The sequence below is a fragment of the Dipodomys spectabilis genome, unplaced genomic scaffold (genome assembly GCF_019054845.1).
Source record: "Dipodomys spectabilis isolate Male_0828 unplaced genomic scaffold, ASM1905484v1 ptg000066l, whole genome shotgun sequence".
Taxonomy (NCBI): Eukaryota; Metazoa; Chordata; class Mammalia; order Rodentia; family Heteromyidae; genus Dipodomys; species Dipodomys spectabilis.
In genome coordinates, this window is record NW_024870743.1 from 5083968 (window position 1) to 5104196 (window position 20229).

At 44.5% G+C, this 20229-nt stretch overlaps 1 protein-coding gene across 2 annotated transcripts in view; it reads right to left on the minus strand.

Moving 5' to 3' along the window:
* Positions 1-3374: 3374 nt before the first annotated feature.
* Positions 3375-20229, minus strand: part of Nol10 (nucleolar protein 10) — a 90836-nt gene continuing 73981 nt past the window's right edge. Inside the window, exons 18-21 of one of the 2 annotated variants that reach the window (XM_042680806.1) lie at positions 17360-17533; positions 16861-17105; positions 7055-7157; positions 3375-4158 (exon numbers count right to left, since the gene is read on the minus strand). In XM_042680806.1, the coding sequence (XP_042536740.1) occupies positions 4039-4158; positions 7055-7157; positions 16861-17105; positions 17360-17533 (642 nt within the window). In that variant the 3' untranslated portion in view covers positions 3375-4038. Of the gene's footprint in view, positions 4159-7054; positions 7158-16860; positions 17109-17359; positions 17534-20229 lie in introns of both variants that reach the window. The other variant, XM_042680805.1, reaches the window with a different exon arrangement.

Below are 20229 nucleotides of genomic sequence, written 5' to 3' on the forward strand. Positions count from 1 at the left end.
CAGAGTTCTGCTCTACAGGCCTCCAGGGGCTCAGGTGCTCACTGCATTCTCTGCTCACAATGTTTCCTGGACGCTAAGTCTTCTCCCAGATCTCAACCTCTCTTCCAGGCCTACCCCAACTTCAGAGACCACCCAGCCCACCTCTCATCCCTCACGCTGCCCAGCGCTCATCCTGACATGTTGACGGTCTGAGGTCTCCTTATGAAAGCAGGGCACTGAGGGGTCACTAGGCTGTGGCTGTACATACCGTGACTTAGGTCACTGGACCGATGAAGAGGAGGAAGAAATACGTGTGTGAATGAGCTTTGTGTTGAGCACTCTGAACTTGAGGTGTCAGAGGGCTCTGTTTGGAAGTTGGCTCTGTGAGCCTGGGAAGAGCGGCACGATGGAAGGCAGAGGACAGAAAGGTTTAGGGAAGGAAGGCCCCGTGGGGGCACGGGAGGCTGTAGGGAGCCGAAGGGGTGTGTCTCTGGGATAAAGAGGCAGACATGGGGGCTGGGAAGGTGGCTCAGTGGTAGAGTGCTTGTCTTGCCTGCATGAGGCCCTGGGTTCGATTCCTCAGCACCACATAAGCAGAAAAAAAAAAAAAAGCTGGAAGTAGCACTATGGCCCAAGTGGTAAAGTGCTAGCCTTGAGCTGAAGAGCTGAGGGACAGCGCCCAGGCCCAGAGTTCAGGCCCCACAACTGACCAGAGAAAAAAAAGACGAGGCAGACAGGCAAACTACCAGAGGGCAAGAAAGCCCAAGATGAGTCTAGTCACACTTGGCAAGTGGGGGCCAGCTCCCTCTTCCCAGAGCTCGATTGGGGAGAGAGAAGGGCTGAGGTGGGATCTGGTAAGTGCAGGTGGGTGAGGGGTATGGGCTGTCTGGACTCACGCCTATTCAGCAGGGTGAAGAGAGGTGGTGTCCACGTGAGCATGGGAAATAGACGAGAGGGCCCGCGGAGGGAGACAGGGCCGCAGGCGGAGGGGGTGGGCTGGGGAAGCGCACTCGGGCAGGTGCTCCGGCCAGCTGGACCTGAGGGGCCCACGAATTCTTGGTGTAGGATGCTTCATTTTGTCTGCAGCTAAAACAAACTCAAGGCTACTACACAAATGTAGTTGGCCTCTCTCCTGCCCTTTGGCTTTGAAGTTCCATCTGGGTTTACAAAATAGTCGCAAACAGTCTGGAACCAATGCCCGTCAGAGACTAACGACTTCCTCCTCCATGCCACCCGGTCTGGGAATTCTCACTGGGCAGGGAGCCCAGAGCACAGGGCCTCCACAGCAAGGGAGGGCCACAGGAGCCCCACTGCGGCACGCACCCCTGCAGCTCAGGCTTCAGCCACAGCACCGTCTCCCCCTTCTTCTTCCTCTCTCTCTCTTTTGTGTATCAGTCCTGGGGCTTGAACTGGGCTTGGGCACTGTGTTCTTGAGTGTTTTGCTCAAAGCTAGTGCTCTACCACCTGAGCTCCACTTCTGGCTTTTTTGGTGGCTAACTGGAGGTAAGAGTCTTATGGACTTTCCTGCTGGACTGGCTTTGAAGCGTGATCCTCAGGTCTCAGCCTTCTAGGGAGCTAGGATCACAAGTGTGTCAGTCCTTCCATCTCTCTTACTCTTTTTTTCTGTCGGTCTCATGAGGCTTGAAATCTGGGTCTGGGCGCTGTCCCAGCTCTTCAGCTCAAGGCGAGCACTCTACCACTTGAGCCACAGTGCCACTTCTAGTTTTTTGGTGGTTAATTGGAGCTAAGAGTCTGACGGACTTTCCTGCCAGGGCTGGCTTTGAATGGCGATCCTCAAATCTCAGCCTCTTGAGTAGCTAGGATAACAGGCTTGAGCCACTGCTGCCCAGCACTCTTTTTTTTGCAGGTCATGTGACTTGAACTCAGGGCCTGGGCTCTGTCCCTGAGCCTCTATGTGCTCAAGGTTAGGGCTCCACTACTTGAGCCACAGCGCCACTTCTGGCTTTTTCTGAGTAGTTTATGGGAAAGTCTCATGGACTTTCCTGCCCAGGCTGGCTTTGAACTATGATCCTCAAGATCTCTGCCTCCTGAGTCACTAGGATTATAGGTATGAACCACCAGTACCAGGCACCTTGCATCTCTTCAGGGTGAGGACTCATGGTTTCTAGTGAGCTCCTACCGGCCAACTGCTCATGAAAAGCCTGGGCTGTCTTGAGTTGGAAAGCAGCAGCACTGCACCCAACAGTTCACTTCAACTGTATTTATTAATTCTGGAAAATCTGTGTGAACAAAATAATTATAAAATAAAAAAATTATTATGGGTAAATTTTCCCCTCACATTCAAAGAGGTGCACAGTTCCTCAACCAAGTAGTGCACAGGGGCCTAATCATGAGGGCCCTGCAAGCATAAGGCCAATTTCACGTTCTTCCAAAGGAGAAGAGTAAAAATGATACCCATCTGTATATAACTTTATAGGAGTTGGGTGTGGTGGTGTATGCCTGTAATCTCAGCACCTGAAAGGCAGGATAGTGAGTTTAAGATTAGCCTCAGCTACATAGAGACTTAATAGTAAAAAAAAAAAACCAAAAAAACAAAACAAGTTTTAGAGTGGCTAAGATATAATAAAGTATGTACTCACAGTATTTATGTAAAAATGAAAGCCACTTATTCAAATACCTTGCTGTCTTTTTCCAAATTCCGAGCAGAATTCAGTCTAAGACACAATAGACTCAGTTTACTTGGGTTTTTAACTTCATTGGCACATAAGTTAAGCAAGGTTTGAAATTCACTTCCTAAGCAAATCATCAAATTTTTTTAAAAAGGTGTTTTTTCTTCTAATGATCTCTTAAGTTTACCAGAGAAAGAAGGAAGAGGGCCGGGAGGCCAAGGACAGGAGGAAGAGCCTGGGACTGGGACACAGTCTCCCTTCATCTGCATGCCTGTCCATAAAGGAAAGAGAAAAGCAACAGGACACAGAGGCCAGTCCCCTGCGGGTGGTCCAGGGGCAGGAGTTTGGGAGAGAAGCCGGAGAGGAAAGCAGTGGGAACTGTAGCCCAGGATGGGCTGCTTGCCAAGAACCAACAATCTTTTTCTGTGACCATGTCTTACACACAAATGCTTTACATACTGGAAACAGACTTGGCTCTCAGACCAGAGCAATGGACATATGACCCACACTGGCCACTGCCTCTGCCGCAAGCTAACCTGCCTGAAGCACAACAGACCACAGGAGGAAGAAGAAACCCAAGAAAAGGGGGAAAGGGAAACCTACAGAGACAAGGAACCATAAGGAAAAGGTGGAAAGGAGGAAGGAAGAGATAGCATAAGCAGCCAGATGGAAGGAGATGCAAAAGCAGGAAGTGGTGCTGTGGCTCAAGTGGTAGAGGGCTAGCCTTGAGCACAAAGAAGTTCAGGGATAGCGCCTAGGCCCTGAGTTCAAGTCCCAGACCAGCAAATAAAAAAAAATAAAAAAGATACCTTCTAAACCATGAATTCCAATGTTAATCTCAAAAATTAACTAAGGCAAGGATCTTTCTTAAAGAAGCCACCCAAATGAACACATTTATTGTTATATGCTCCTCCTGTCAAGTTAATCCCCAATTGTACTAAATCAGAAAAAGAACCTTGTGTCACATTAAAATAACCAGTAGCTCCCACTTGTTACTATTACCATTATTTGTCCTGTTAGTATAAAAATAGTTTTGAAAATATCCCAAACACAGAGGCAGGCAAACAAACCTGTCCACATAAACTTAAAAATGCGAACAGGGCCAGGATGCACTGCCAGGCAAACAGGGATGAGACTGCAGAGGTCCGGCAGTGAACTGCAGTGGCCATTACAAGATAAGAAGCTCCTAAGACATGACAATCTTCGTTTTCGGCCCAGGGCAAACCTTTCGTTTCAGGGTCACCTTCTGCAATGCTCAAGGAGGATCTGGTCTACTCAGTTAAACCAGGAAGGACAGTATTTGTAAGGGGGCAACAACTTAGAAAAGAAGCGCTGTGGGGGGCCAGCTGGTATCCCTGTCTGGGCTTCCCTCTGACCCACAGCTGGGCTAGGTGGTGCTTCCTGGACCCAAACAGAGTCACTTCCACGCTCAATGAAAGGACCGGCCTCTTCTGGGTCTGGACCTCAGGTGACCAGCTGACCGGCGAAGCTTCTTCCTCTCTTGTCGGTGCAGTTTCTCAGCCTCCTGCTGCTTCTTTTGCTGTTCCGACTAATACAGAAGATGAGAAGATGAGAAAATCAGTGAAGGCAATGGCAAAACGAGGGACAAAGCTTCCTTTGGTGACCCTCAGCATACAGCAGCACCACCTGTCACGGGCCTGCCTAGAGACAAATGCTGCGCTGGCTCTGGCACTGGCTCAGGTTGTTGGACTTGGCTGCGAAAAGCTTGCCCTGGCAAGGACTGGCAGGACCTGGCAGGACTGATGAGACACAGGTCACCTTTCATCATTACTGGAAAAGCGGTTCTAAACCTCTGGGCCAGCCAAGTCTGACCAATGTAGCAGTCCAGCCTTCACTCCTGGACGCTTTCAAAAGGCCCGCAGAAGACACCACTGCTTATCAGATGCCCACCCTGTTTTACGTCTTTTGCTTATAAGCCAGACTATTAGTTTATTTTTACTATCTTAAAAACAAAAAACAAAAACCTTGCATTTTTTTACCCACACTTAATTTTGGCTAAACACAGTCTACTTGAAAGCAGAGGTTTGCTCTTAGGAATCGCTGCCGAGGAGTTGGCAGACAGCGGGGAGGGGAGTGGCGCGGGAGGCCTGGGGCTGAGGGCAGGGGAGGGGCCGCATGTATTCTCCACGCTCCCCAGCTCCCCACCCCCACTGCCACCAATAGCGTCATGACTTTCAGCAGAAATTCTTCGAAGAGGCTCGATGCAGGGTCCAGTGTTTCACAACCACATTGGATGGTTTCTGAGAAAGCAACTTCTGCAGGTAGAGCTCTGCCCACACCGGCTAGAAGTGCCTGTGTGGCACAAAGGCCAGGCTTGGCAGGCTGTGGAAGTTGGGAGACTCTGTCTCAAAGGCCCTACGGTGCCTGTGTTGCTACACACATACAAACACATCCAGGGAGCTCTTGGCATGGATTCTGAGTAACTGCTGGAGGCCCTTGCTGACCACTCCTTTTCCTCCCTGTTACTTTCAAAGTAACCCGTCCTGGGTGTTCTTCTGAAGTCCAGTACTGACGCTCTCACACACTCCACCAGAGCTCCCTCGACTTCCTCGGGGACCCGCGAAGGGAGCCATGTCCTGCGGTCTCGCCTCTACCAGTCCCCTTTAATCTACTCCCTTCCAATGGACAGCATGATTAAAAAAATAAAAGTAACAGTGCTACGTCAGCTGGGCACTGGAGGCTCGTGTCTGTAATCCTAGCGACTCAGGAGGCTGAGATCTGAGGCTCACAGTTCAAGGAAGCCAATCAGGCAGAAGAGTCTGTGAGACTTATCTCCAATTAACCAGCAAAAAGCAAGAAGTAGAGGTGCAAGTGGGAAGGGTGTCAGCTTTGCGTTAAAAAAGCTCAGGGACAGCATCTAGGTCCCGAGTTCAAGAATCAGTACTAACACACATCTACAAAAATGAATTTGGGGGCTGGGGATGTAACTCAATGGTAGAAAGCTTGCCTAGCATGTGCAAGACCTGGGTCTGATTCCCAGCAATGGAAGAAAAGAAGAAAGAAAGAAAAGAGAAAGAGAGAGAACTTTATGATCTATGGATTATAGCTCAATTTTTGTATGTGACGGTACTGGGACTTGAACTCAAGTCCTTACTCTCTCACTTAGCTTTTCTGCTTAAGGCTGGCTTTTTACCACTTGGGTCATACCTCCACTTCCAGGTTGTTTTTTTTTTTTTTTTTTTGGTCAGTTGCAGGGCTTGAACTCAGGGCCTAGGCACTGTCCTTAAACCTCTTCCTGTTCAAGGCTAGCTCGCTACCACTTGATCTCTACCACTTCTGGTTTCTGAGTGGTTAACTGGAGATAAAGAATCTCACAGGGACTTTCTGCCCAGGCTGGCTTCAAACTGTGATCTTCAGATCTCAGCCTTCTGAGTAGCTAGGATCAGAGGTGTGAGCCACTGGCACCTGGCTCCACTTCCAGCTTTTTGATGGTAACTGGAGATAAGAGTCTCTTGTATTTGTCTGCTCTGGCTGGCTTTGAAATACAAACCTCAGATCTTAGCCCCTTCTGTAGCTGAAATTACAGACATAAGTTGTGAGGGCCTGGTTTTGTACCTCAATTTTAAAAAGGAAGCAGAGGCGGAATCTTGATCATTCATTCTGCTTGGTGACTATATTGAGGGTGACCAACTAGGAATGAGAAAACCTTTTTGAGAGTAAAACCATGTAGTTTCACTTGTTAATTAATAGCAAATATTTAGGCAACTTACTTTCCAATATGCAGAAGGCATTACTTCAGAGGTTAAAGAAATGGATCTTAGGGGGCTGGGAAGGTGGCTCAGTGGTACAGTGCTTGAGGCCCTAGGTTCAATTCTTCAGCACCACATAAAAAGCCAAAAGTGGCAATGTGACTCAAGCGATAGAGTGCTAACCTTGAGCTGAAGAGCTGAGGGACAGTGCCCAGGCCCAGAGTTCAAGCCCCATGATCGACCAAAAAAAAAAAAAAAAAAAAGAAAAAAAAAGAAATGGATCTTACAGAAGAGCTTAGAATAGTGTCACAACTGGCAGAGCCACTCAGCTGGGGAAAGTATGGAACACCGGATGGGGCTGACATGAACGCATTAGCACAGCGCGCATCCTTGAAGTCCACAGGTTCTGTTATATCCTTAGACGGTTAGGACTTCTGCTTAGCCAGGCTGTAGCACATGCTTCAGAGAGACCCCAAAATAAGGCAGAGGTTCAACCCCAACAGCCACTCCCAGCTCTCAGAGGCCCTGCCTTCCTGGGCTATATTAACACTCAATCTGCTTCCCCCTGTCAACTGTGAGGGGCTCTGGCCGCAGGGAAAATGCTAGAACTGGGAACACAGCTTCCTCAGGGAGGGAAAAAATTGGGAAGCAGTCCTAACACCTGGTGGACACATAACATTACCCTTCATGAATTGTCCCTTCAAGAATTAAAAAGCAATATTAAAAACAACTTACCCTCTTTAATGTGAATGTCAATTGCTTGCTGCCAACAGTGGTGTCAGATACACTCAACGTTCCATTTTTTGCTTCGAGTTTCAAACGATCTTCCAGGGTTTTACTATAGAAAATTTAAAAGAACGACACATTAATTAGCCTATTTTCATTAGCCAACTAGGATTAATCACATGAAGTCTTGCACACGTGGTAAAGGCAAAGTATCATTCACATCAGGGAACCCATGGAAAGATTCAGAGCACTCACACCATCATTACTCATACCTGACATCTACATCTGAACAATGGCTGATTGACACCCATTGGATATTTAAGTGCAGTATTGAGGGCTTTAGTGATTGTTACTCATCTACTGAATCATATTTCTGAAGTCAAATAAGGAGCAATGTATTTCCTGTCTGTAGCATTTTTGGAGCTAAGGTGTTTTATACTTAAGCCATGCATGAGGTGGTATCTGAGCATTTCACTCTCTTCTCTTCTACGAGGGAATGAATACAAAGAGCTAGAAACCACTCTGACTTCTCTTCACTGGGCTTCAGCAAGCCAACACCTTTAGCATGGATCCACCTGAGTACAGAGACAGGAACGGGAAGCAATTACACTTGATTACTACGTGATCTCTCTAATCACTGTGATTTCTACGAGCATCTTGCAGCCTTTTACTTCAATTATTCTAACACACTTTATCCCAAAGTTAAATCTTATTTCATTTCTTGATCTTATTTTCCAGACTTGAGGTATCCTTATACAATGTGTGTATCATTTGTTGTGTCTTTTAATTCATGAGCAATCCTGCCTGAGCTTTCTAGTTAAACTTGAATTTTCTACTAGCTATATAATACTTCATTGCATGTTGCTGTAATTTTTTTTTTTTTTTTTTTGGTTGGTTGGTTGTGGGGCTTGAACTCAGGCTCTGGGCACTGTCCCTGAGCCTTTCTGTGCTCAAGACTGGTGCTCTACCACTTGAGCTACAGTACCCACTTCCAGCTTTTTCTGTGTATGTGGTACTGAGGAATTGAACCCAGGGCTTCATGCATGCTAGGCAAGCATTCTATCACTAAACCACATTCCCAGCCATGTTAACTTGTTTTATAAAGGAAAAATGTTGAAAAATTGAATTAAGCAATTAAGCTTTAAGATATATTAAGCCCCCTCCCCCCACTTCCCTACTGGGCACTGAATTCAGAGCCTTCTGCTTGCTAGGTAAGTGTTCTACCACGGAAGCCCAGCCCAAGATATATATATATATATATATATATATATATACACACAAGATATATATATATATGTATTATATATATATATATATATCATATATATATATATGTGTAAACAGCACTGCCTCTTCTAGAAATGGCTAAAGCAGCACGTTTTCATCCTGTAAGGAGACCAGAAAATGACAAGATGGGGAAGAACAACAATAACAAACATGAAGTTTTCTCTTCTACTATTTCCTCCTTCCAAGAAACAAACAATGATTTGAATACAATACATTCCTGGAAATGTCACAATCAAATTCCCCTAGTATGCTAATATATGCTAATAAAAATTGCCAAAATAACCTAATAAAAAAGAAGTAAAACACAAAAGCACTTCCCCTTTTCCTTCTTACCTCCCCTTTGTACCAGCTAAATGCACCTTTTCAAATTTAGTATTCCAAAAAAAGCCAAACCTGAGAGAAAAGGCTGCCTTTGGTGCAACGACCCCATCTTTCCTGAGACAGACTGAGGAGAGCTCCTCCTGCAGAGCCCAGAGACCGGGATTCTTCTTTGAAACCATACAACTAGTGTTTGATGTTCACACCATGAGAAATTTATCTCATTTCTAACTGGGAGTAATGTACTAAACATAGCTTCTTTATATGATTTGAGACATAAAGTGGTTAGCATAAAAGTGCTACTCTTTTCTAAGCAATAATGTTATTAAGAAGCACTTTTAAAGCACTTTTCATCTTCAAAGTTCTTTACAGACTAACTAATTAATCCTTTCAACATCCCTGAGACAGAAGTATTTATCCTTTATAGATGGCAGAAAGGGCGGTAAGATGTTAAATACTGGCCCCAGGCCACATAAGGATCCAAGTTTAAACCAGGCTTCCAATGTAGGGAGTTCTGGTTTCCAGGTGTGTGTCTGACCATATTTGATTTATATAGTTCTATGCAGGAAGCTGTCTATTAGGTTGTAAATGACAAGGTCCACATGACAAACTGATGAAGTTTCTTGTCTTTTCTTTTTTGGCTCTGGGGATGGAATTCAGAGCGTTGCACTTGCTAGGCAAGCACTTTGCCACTGAGTCACATCCAAGTCTGTCATTTTGTTACAAAAAAAAAAAAAAGACAAAACTCAAGTGTACACTGACTAACAAGCATGTAAATTATGTCAGCCTGAGCAAATTCCTCTGCCTGTCGATTTTACCTTGTTCTTCCCTTTCCTAGCTATAAACTCCGAGCTTCAAAGTGAACAGGAGCTCTGGGAGCCGCTAGGCCAAAGTGGACATGGAGAACACTAATTTGGGAAGAAAAAGACTCTTCAAGTCAATTGTGGGAAATTACTACTCTTTTAAGAATGACCTTATTTCCTCCATGCTAGGTATATAAACTCCAGGTTTCTTCTGTCAATGTACGTTCAATGCACACGTGTGAAAACTTGTTCCGTCTAGGCTACTTGGAAAGGCAAGCTGGGGTTTAGAATGAGCCATGGCAGGAGATCAGAGACAGCCGGGGACGGTGGAGAGATTTCTACATTAAAGCAAGTTCTACTTCCCTCCCTTTGAAAGTCAGTTTGCTGTTATGTGGCTGCCACCCAGCAGTGCCGTGTCTGTTGCCTGAGAATGACTGTTAAAATGACAGCAAAGGCAGGAAAGTCAGATGCAGCTGGATTAACTGCAGCTCTGCCACGGTGAACAAGATACAGAGAAGGCCTGTGGGGAGGACCGGCCCCTCCCCCCCACCTAGGTTTCAGGTCTAGAGAGCAGGGTGCTTTCTATTTAGTAACAAAATTAAATATGTATGGAATAGTCTAAATTAAGAAAAGATAACCACCCCAACTCATCTGTTACAACTGCTAACAAAAGATACAGATCTTAAAAGGCTGAAAGTAGAATGGACTCTTGGGAAGAACCTACATTATTAATAAGGCTACCTTAATATAAAAGAGAAAAATGGGCATAAACTACAAGGGGGTAAATCAAAGTAGATATTCAGTAAATGCCCCAGGAAAGGGCATACTTCTTTGAGGTCTTAAAATACATACTCCACAATTTCTCTAATTAGATACATTTAATTAAAAATCATACTCTTCAACTAAAGTTTTAAAATTGCTTTGCAGGGAGGGGTAGCAGGAGAGGAGAGGGCAATATGAAGATACAGAATTCATAAAAGTGCAGAAATATCATCTACAGATAAATTATCTTCAAAATTTTAAAATGATTTTTAAATGTATATTTAAATATATTTTTAGGGACTCTGAAATAATTGATTTTGAAAACTTTTACCTATACCATAAAAGTTATCAAAAACACAAGAAAAGTAGTGTTTTCAGTTTGTACATGTTGCTTTAGAGGCCCTATCGAGGGAGGTAAATTCAAGCAACCATGAAATCTAGTGAGCCATCTATTAGCACAACTAAAGTTCAAGAGGTTTCTTTTTTTTTCATGAATAAAGTTTTATTGTAACACAAAAGAAAAGTAACTTCATATGGCTACATTTTCCTTGTTCCATTCCTCATGTTTCTGTCCTTTTTTTACTCTATGAGCTTCTTTTTTATGTGCCATTAGGCACATAAAACCTCCATCAAGGAGGTTTCTAAGAACCGTGGCTGCTGCAGGCCTAGGGAGCAGGCTCTACTAAATGCAAAGCGCTCAAGACTTTTTGGAGGATGATTTGGCATTGTCTGTCACACACCCTTTTAGACCCAGAGAAGCCCATGCCTAGGCATATATTCTAAAGCAACACTTGCACACACACACTCTCTAAGAGAAAAACAAGAACCACCTCAACACACACAACGGAGCAATGAATATACACACATGGTGTGGCTCATTCATCTTAGGAAATGTTCCTACAATGATACTTAATTGCCGAGAGCACGTTAAACACAATGATCAGCACGCTCCATTCATGTCAAAGAAAGAAAAGCTCCAAGCACACGGGAGTGAGTGTGGTGTACAGAGGATGAGTGCACCGACAGGCTGGAGACGGCGAGGACCCAGCAGTGAGCAGCCTCTACCCTAGCACGCTGGGGCGCTGCTGGCGCATGCTACTACCTCTTTAAACTGGAGGCTGGGAATTCATTTCAAAATTAAGATTTTAGAATGTCCACACTTCACTCTTGTCCATTATTTATCAGGGAGTATACTTAGTTGGGGAAAAAACAAGACCACAGTTAATGCAGATAGGGTAATGCCGACACCCCAACAAAGAGCTCTGCTATGGAACCGCCCATGAAGACAAGGTCCTTGAAGGCATGAACTATTTCCAAGAGTCTCTGAATTCCAGGACGTACCACAGGGCAGCTACTTCAGAGCAAGCTTTCACACCCGAGCCAGCCAGCAGCTAGAACAGACACCTCCACTGCTGCTTCCTGCAGGCCACGCTGCCCAATGCCAGGGAAGGCCAGCAAGCACATGCTTCCCAACACCTACCTGCCAAGGAAGCAGCAGCACTTCCAGCTTCTACCTGGCCTGCTGACTTTGAGCCCAGTGGCTCTGAGGATGCAGACACTGTCCGTCCTCAGCCTCCTGCACTTAAGGATCCAGACTCCTTCCCAGGTTCCACTTGGTCTATGGCCACCATCCTCTCGTTTCTCCACCACCCTCTTCCCATGGTTGATTCCTCTCTGTCCACTTCCAAAACGTCTCTCTTGGGCCTAAAAGATGGCTGCCATCATTACTGGCTCCCACTTTTCCTTTTACTGCCAAACTCCTTGCGAAGAATCAGGTACATTATTTATATATTTTTAAAACTCCCTGCTCATTTATCAATCCCTTCCAATTACATGTGAGGTCTGTTTGAGAAAGCAGGAGCCCCTCCCAGCAAGGTAATGCCAACATGGCTGTTTTCCTCACGGTGGCATGGTCTGCCCTACTCAGGGCGAGGCTGACCCCCCTCCTGCTCCGAGCCTCAGCGCCATGTTTCCCTGCTAACTCTGACAACTCATTGTTATTGCCCATCTTTTCAATCAGAATTCTTGTCCCTAAACAGGTAGGAGATATGTTACATCTCTAAAATCCTACATATTATTTTACACACACTTGCATTTTTTGTAAAGAGAGACATACCAAATCTGTTTCCTTCACCTCAGAACTCATGAACAGTCACAGTGCGGGGACCTTTTCATCTCAGTTTCAGCACAGTAAGAGCTGTTCTTCCTCAGACCAGCATCCCCAGCCTCAGCCCCCTTCGCCTGCCTTCAGGAGCCCAGACCTACATTTCCACTTATCTATTGAACACTTCCAAGAAGACCTGAGTGCTCTGCAGGCTTCATATGTAAAAACCTCAGCTCAATACTTCTGGCCTTAAATCCAATCCACCACAGAGGGCACAGGCCATTTCACTGCCATCCTTGATGGCTCCTTTTTCCTTTCATATTAAATTAGTAATCAATGTGGTTAGTGTTGGCTTTTCTTTTTCTCTCTCTGGTAGCGTATGAAGATTTTGGTTCTCAGGCTGTTCTGCCGCTCCCACCTACTTTTTGGGTAAGTGCTCCCTACTTCTGACTGGCATGAGGTCACCATTTGTCAGCTGATCTCTAGGTGTCCAGTTTTTTCCCACATTGTGACAGATTTATGAAATAAGAGACCTTCAATGCTTCTGTTTTTAAACTAATGTCCAGTACCAGGGCTTGAACTTAGGGACTGGTGCTCATTCAGCTTTCTTGTTCATAGCTAGCATTCTGCCACTTGAACCATTATCTCCAACCTGCTTTTTTTGCTAGTTATTTTGGAGACAGAGTTTTGTAGCATTTTCTGCTCAGTGTGACTTCCTCCAGATCTTAGCTTCCTGAATAGCCAGGATTACAGACATGACCCACTGGTACATGGCACTATGTTTTAAGTGTTTTATGGTCTAAAGTATTTATACAATTGGGGGAAGGATTGGAGCAAACTGATCAGGTTGCCTCAGCTGTACAAGCTCACCACCTCCTCACCCATAAGTAAGGACTCAGCATCTTTTTTTCTTCCTTCCTTCCTTCCTTTCTCTCTCTTTCTCTTCTTCCTTCCTTCCTTTCTTTCTTTCTTTTGTCGGTTGGGGGGCCCAAACTCTGAGCCTGGGCGCTGTCCCTCAGCTCTTCAGCTCAAGTCAAGCACTCTATCACTTGAGCCACAGAGTCACGTCTGGCCTTTTCTGCTAATATGGTGCTGAGGAATTGAACCCAGGGCCTCATGCATTCAAGGCAAGAACTCTACCACTAGGCTACCTTCCTAGCTCTCCTTCCTTCCTTCCTTCCTTCCTTCCTTCCAACTATCTTTTTTGATCAGTTGTAGGGCTTGAACTCTGAGCCTCGGCACTGTTCCTCAGCAATTCAGCTCAAGGCAAGTGCTTTACCACTTGAGCCATAGCACCACTTCTGGTTTTCTGGTGGTTTATTGGAGATAAGAGTCTCATGGACTTTCCTTGCCCAGGCTGGCTTTGAACCGCAATCCTCAGATATTAGCCTCCTGAGTAGCTAGGATGATAGGCGTGAGCCACCGGCGCCCGGCTGGACTCAGCATCTTTCAAAAGATCAGTTCCAACATGGCCTTTCCTGAAGATTCTCTCAATTTCTCCCACCTTACCTTAAGCCTGCTCTTTCCTCCCCCACTGTTCCATGCCTCTCTGCGGCTCAGAGACTATTTGCTATGATTGCAGTACCCCAAGGTATGTGTCTTTCCTTCCTATTCCCAGGTACAGGATAGCACCTGGTTCATGCCAGTCACTCTTGGGTGTCTGATGAATGGCTGGGTGGAGAGGCAGATAAGTAGGTAAATAATCCATAAATAAAGTTAGCAAACTGTGCTGACAGGCTCACGCATTTATCTAAAGCCATATGATTATGCAGAGCTTCGACTTGTTATTTACTTTTTCCTTATGGAAATAGTTCTCAAGCTGGGCAAGTCCAAGGGACATTTAAACAGAACACATTCAATTTTGATGCAGCCTTTTGTCAATGGCCTCTGTGATAACTCGCAGAACAAACGTAAGGAGTCACTTCATTCTCTCAAGGATAATAGTTTCATGCTTCATGAAATAAGGCTCAGATACTGCAAGTTCAGGATTTGCCACCATAATCCAGTCATGACTCGAATTCCATAGTGTGTGCCAGCAGACTGTAGGCTATTCATACCAAAGGGTTATTACTTTAAACAACAGGATTTTTTCCCCTCAGGCTTATATAATATGATTACTGATGTGCTCTTCTCCTCCTAATGAATATTTAACTTAGTAAGAATGCTTAGCTACTGTGTATATCCACTCAGCTCTTGTTTATTCCTAAATAGGGAAATTTCATCCTGTTTGCTTTTTACATTAAAGCCCTGCTGTAGCTCACAGACAGAGGGAAGCATGTTAGTGAGATTACTCATATCCCTCCCCTCCCCCTCCAAAATAATGCCCTCCTAATTCCCCTGGATACACTCAAAGCAAAGCTCCCAGTTTCCTGATATGGGCTGGGGAGGGGAATGAGTTCTTTTTTTAGCAAATCTTGAAGAAGTCACTTCCTGAGTTGTCTGACATGTAGCCAGGGCACTGAGGATTCAAACTTTCAGTGATTATCTCTTAGTACTTAATACCTCTGTGCAAAGTACTATTTCAGGAGGGTATTAAAATAGTAAACAAAGCAAGACCAAAACATCAGATAATTTAACAAATCCATCCACAGGACCAGAATAACAGAAACAAGCAGAGTTCCATCTGCTTCAAATCCATCCACAGGACCAGAATAACAGAAACAAGCAGAGTTCCATCTGCTTCTGAGCAGGACTCTATCCAAATCAAGCCCTAAGAACAGCAACTATACAAAAGAGAGTTGGCATACACTCCTAGAGCAGCCTCTTTGGAAAACAAAAGGCTACATGCAGACCTGCCATGTGACCAGCAAGTCTACTCAGAGGTGGAATAGACTTGGACGATGAAAACTACATTCAGGCAAAAGTGTACCCAAATGTTCACAGAATCATGAGTCATAACAGTCAAGAAGTGGACACAATCCAGATACCCAACAACTAGCGAAATGGAGAAATAAAATGTGGCAAATATCTATAGACAGGAATATTATTTGGTAATGTTCACCCATGCTGTATCGCATGTTCCATATTAGCTGCAAGTTATATGAGTCTCCACTTTGAGAATCTCTAGGCAAAGTACTGATAGATCTGGATATTCTAGATGGCTAGATGGTCATGGGGGAGTGACCATCTAGAAGAGTGAGCTGCCCCTGGGAACAGCTGAGGTGGAGGAGGGGATCCTGCAGACAGCTGGGAGATAGGCTGAGGCCAGGGCTGTTTCTATACCATGTATTTTTCCAGCCCCCAGCTTTTCATTCAGAAAAAACTGTTAATTTGGCAAATTAGCTTGTTTCATCCTAAAAAACAGTATACTAAGTGAAAGATGCTAGACACAAAGTGCTACATATTACACAATCCTATTTATATAAATCAGAGCAGGCAAATCTACAGAGACAAAGTAGATTAGGACTTGTGGTCACCTAGATCTGGAAAATGGTTGAGTTATGGGTAAAGGAGGGCTTATTACTAATGAGGCACAGGGTCTCTTTTGGGGTGATGAAAATACTCTAAAACTGATGGTTGCTGCACTCACTGGGCACCAGCTCCACAATTCTCCAGCCCGGGCCTGGGCAACCACCACTGTACCTTCTGTCTCTATATATCTGAACCCTTGTTTCATCTCTATTTTCCTGCAAAGACTTATGGCAAGTTTTCCAAGTGTCCTTTTCATTAATCATGTAACTGAGATGGAGTAAACATAAATTAGATTTGGATTTTTAAAAAAACTTTTTGTTAGTTGGTGCAGAAATACTTGTCTATAATCCTAGCCTTCCTAAGAGTGGTGGAGGATTTTGAGGTCAAGGTCAGTCTGAGCAATATAGTGAAAATTTATCTCAAAAACAGAGAAATAGTAAAATAATAATAATAACTTTTTGTTGAGAGGTAAAGAATTTGTTATCTCTCAATTACCACTGGCCACAGGTTATGGCCTCTGATCTGTATAGCATGGAACAAGACACTTATCTGTAGGCAGTGGGGAAAATCAGGGACAACAAGAGTTTGGCTTTGGCAGTTTAAAGTGTTCCAAGTTAGGTGCCAGTGGCTCATACCTGTAATCCTAACTACTCAGGAGGCTGAGATCTGAGGATCAAGATTTGAAGATAGCCTGGGAAGAAAAGTCTAAGATTCAGCACCTCCAATTAACTAGGGAAAAAAACAAAAGCAGAGGTGTGGCTCAAGTGGCAGAGTGTCAGCCTTGAGGGGGAAAAAAAAAAAAAAAGAGCCAAGGCAGAATGCAAGGCACTAGTTCAAGCTCTTGTACCATCACCAAAAATGAAACAGTGTTCCGAGGTCTGTACCACTGTGCATAGGACTGCTTTTTGTATTTCCATGTATGTACACCACAGTTTAATAGTTGTTCAAAACTGAAAGTAAGGACTAGTGTATTTTAATGGTGACATTTGCCCCAGACTGGCCTGGTGCTTGCCTCATGCCACCTGTCTACAGCTTGCACTCCTCACTTCCCTGCAGATAGGAGTGTCAGCTTAGAGCCATAGGTGATGGGAAAGCAGGGGCTCCAGTGTTGCCAGGGCCGCAGTACTCACTTCATCAGTTTCTGCTTTGTGGCAGAATCTTTGAAGCTTCTGAACTCTTCTCCTGCTTTGATCTCATAGAACTGAGGCCTCAGCACCGTCTGCTGGTCCTCCTTCAGCTGCTCCCGCCGCTTTTCTCTCTCCTCCTGCTGCAGAAGTCGACGCTGCTTCCTGACCTCTTCCACCCAGCCCTTTTCATCATCGGAACTTTCTGAGCTTTCTGCATCACTCGGTTTTCCTTCCAGTTCTTCCTCTTCTTCCTGAAATTAAAAATAGTAAAAGGAGCTCCTTTTCCCCAAACACTGACTTGTTTTTTTCTTTTAAATACAATTAGCCCACTAGAATAAGTGACCGCTGCCCTACTGTTTACATCAGAAGAAATTCTCTCATTAAATAAGGCATACTCATAGCTGAATGTCAGACAATTAGCATGCAAGTATAATCAGAGCATTCTAAGTTACATGGAAGATGGGTATGAAATTGCAAGCTTAAATGATGCAGAGTACATTACTTTTTCACGAAGTTCTTGTTGCTCTAAAAGTCTTAGTTTCTTCTTCCTTTTCTCACTTATTTTTGAAACAAGTGGGTTCAAAAGCCTAAATTCTTCACTTTCTTCATCGACTTGGAAGTCAGGGTTCTCAAACATAACTTTGAATCGATCATCAGTGAGAATATTAGGAAGGCTCTGCAAGAAAAAGAAGAGAAAAAGGTTGTAAATATTTAAGTCAATATCTGATTAAAGTCTAACCAGAAAGGGCTTGGTGCCTGTGGCTCATGCTTATAATCCTGGCTACTCAGGAGGCTGAGATCTAAGGATCGTGGTTCAAAGCCAGCCCAGGCAGGAACGTCCATGAGATTCTTATCTCTAATTAACCACCAGAAAACCAGAAGTGGTGCTGTGGTTCAAGTGGTAGAGTGCTTGCCTTGAGCTGAAGAGCTCAGGCACAGCCCAGGCCCAGGGTTCAAGCTCCATGAGTGACAAAAAAAACAAACAAACAAATAAATAAAATCTAACCAGAACGATGACTTTGAAAATCATTCACTGCCAAAATTTATAAGAAACATTTTTCTTTAATATTTTTAGTGCAAAAAACTTTTTAAGAAAATACATAATTTTTTGAAACATGGCCATCTTTTCCTTCCCTCCCTTCCTTCTTGTCAGTTGTGGGGCTTGAACTCTGGGCCTGGGCTGTCCCTCAGCTCTTCAGCTCAAGGCTCTACCACTTTGAGCCACAGCCCCACTTCTGGTTTCCTGGTGGTTTATTAGAGATAAGAATCTCATGGACCTGGGGCTGGGAAGGTGGCTCAATGGTAGAGTGCTTGCCTAGCATGCCTGAGGCCCTGGGTTCGATTCCTCAGCACCACATAAGCAAAAAGAAAAAAGCCGTAAGTGGCTCTGTGGCTCAAGCAGTAGAGCGCTAGCCTTGAGCTGAAGAGCTGAGGGACAGCGTCCAGGCCCACGACTGGACCCGCCCCTCCCCCCCCCCCCAAAAAAATGTCATGGACTTTTCTGCCTGGGGTGGCTTTGAACTGCAATCCTAAGATCTCAGCTTCCTGAGTAGCTAGGATTACAGACGTGAGCCACTGGTGCCTGGCTGAAACATGGCCCTTGAAGCATAGCAATTATACTAAATCAAAGTGAGTCAACTTCATATTCATATAGCAGTAAGAAATTGTCAAAGCAGTGGGGTGGGGGTTGTTTTTCAGGACAAGATCACAGACTCCAAGTAAGGCATCTGGAAACATACAGATGCTTCCAACCCTTGTAAGGGCTGTTTCCTCATTTTCTTCGCTACATCATTTAATTGCTCTCAAGGATAAAGCATATTTTTCATATATTACAACTCTGGCTAAGTACTCAGACCCATTTGGATAGCTCAGAACTGACACCTGAATTCATCTGTACCTTTTTAAACAGAAAGCTTCCTGAAATGTATTGTAAGCATCTATTCACTGAAAATGACTGGTGCCCTCAAACTTGGGGCTCTTTCCTTGTGTGTTTTTGGTAAGCTGCAGGCCTGGAAGCCAGATCAAACGACTCCCTCAGGAATGGACTGTCAGTCAGAGTGTGGTCTGAGACAGAACTGGAAGAGGCCAGCCTGCATGGGATGGACTCCAGACTTACTGAGCCAGATATCTTTTACCGTCTGACCCTCCACTACTCAGAATAAAGTTGTAAGCATCTGAGTTGTTTGACAGAACTATACAAAAATCTTGTAAATCATTAAAAGAACATGGCCTTTTATTAGTTCTCCGGCCTATTTGTTAAATCCTGACCCAAAATCCCACAAGTCTTCCCCGATTTAATATTACATCCAAAACAGACTTAGGCTCAAGGAAGAAATAGACAGGAAGATCTAGTTCCTGACCCCATCTCATGAGGAATTAAAGAGCTACAGAGTCTGCTACAAGACATGGTACAAGTCTGCAACAAGAGACAGTGCAGAAGGGTTCCCAGGGATGTGGATCTTTGAGAAGGCTGGGAAGAGAAAAGCAGAAATGAGAACGCTGAGATTTGAGCTGAATAGTAATGAATTGCCTGATATCATAAGATGGGCATAATCTGAAAAGGTCTTTCGATCATCTCAAGCTAAAAAGGATTATGAACATCATGAAGTTACACTGAAGGTGGGTCAGAGGAGCACTATTATAAAGAGGAGAGAGGAGTGCCAGGTGATAAACAGGGGTGTCTCAGTGATCTCAGCTGACCATAGAACATTGCTGAAAATATAGCAGAGCATGGGATACAGTGGGCTGCTGAGGGGCAGTCTAGAGTCCTCTGGGAGACTCAGAGGCCACGAATAGGACAGAGGCAGGTCTGGACTAGGATAATGGGAACAGAAAAGTATTATTATGAGATCCACTTGTAAATCAGAACTGAGATACAGCAATCAGTGAGGCAGGAGGCAAGAATTCAAAACAGGGTTCGAAACACCTGTCTACTACCCACCTTACGTGACTAGACAGACACTGGTAACTCCATGAGGCAGAATCCTTCACTACAGCATTAAGGAAAAGGCATGTACTAAGCGGTAAGACATGATGCTCCATTTAAGATGTAAGTGTGATGTAGGTGTCTGTCATTTTGGTTCTGATGACAGCATCAGGTCTCTGGGAACAATGTCTCAGGACTTAGGAGACAGGAAGGTGCTACTAGGTAAATTGTGGAGTTATCTGATCTGGATATTTAAGTCAATGGCTATGTGCCCATTTTTAGGTTAAAAAACAAGGCAATCTTTTCTTTGTATCTTATTCTATTTATTAAAGTAATAACCATATTTAATAACTAATGTTGAAAAATATGCTTCTGGTACTTTTTTGTTGTTGGTAATTTCTTTCTTTCTCCCCTCCTTAGCCTCCTTCCCCCCACCCCTGCCCTTG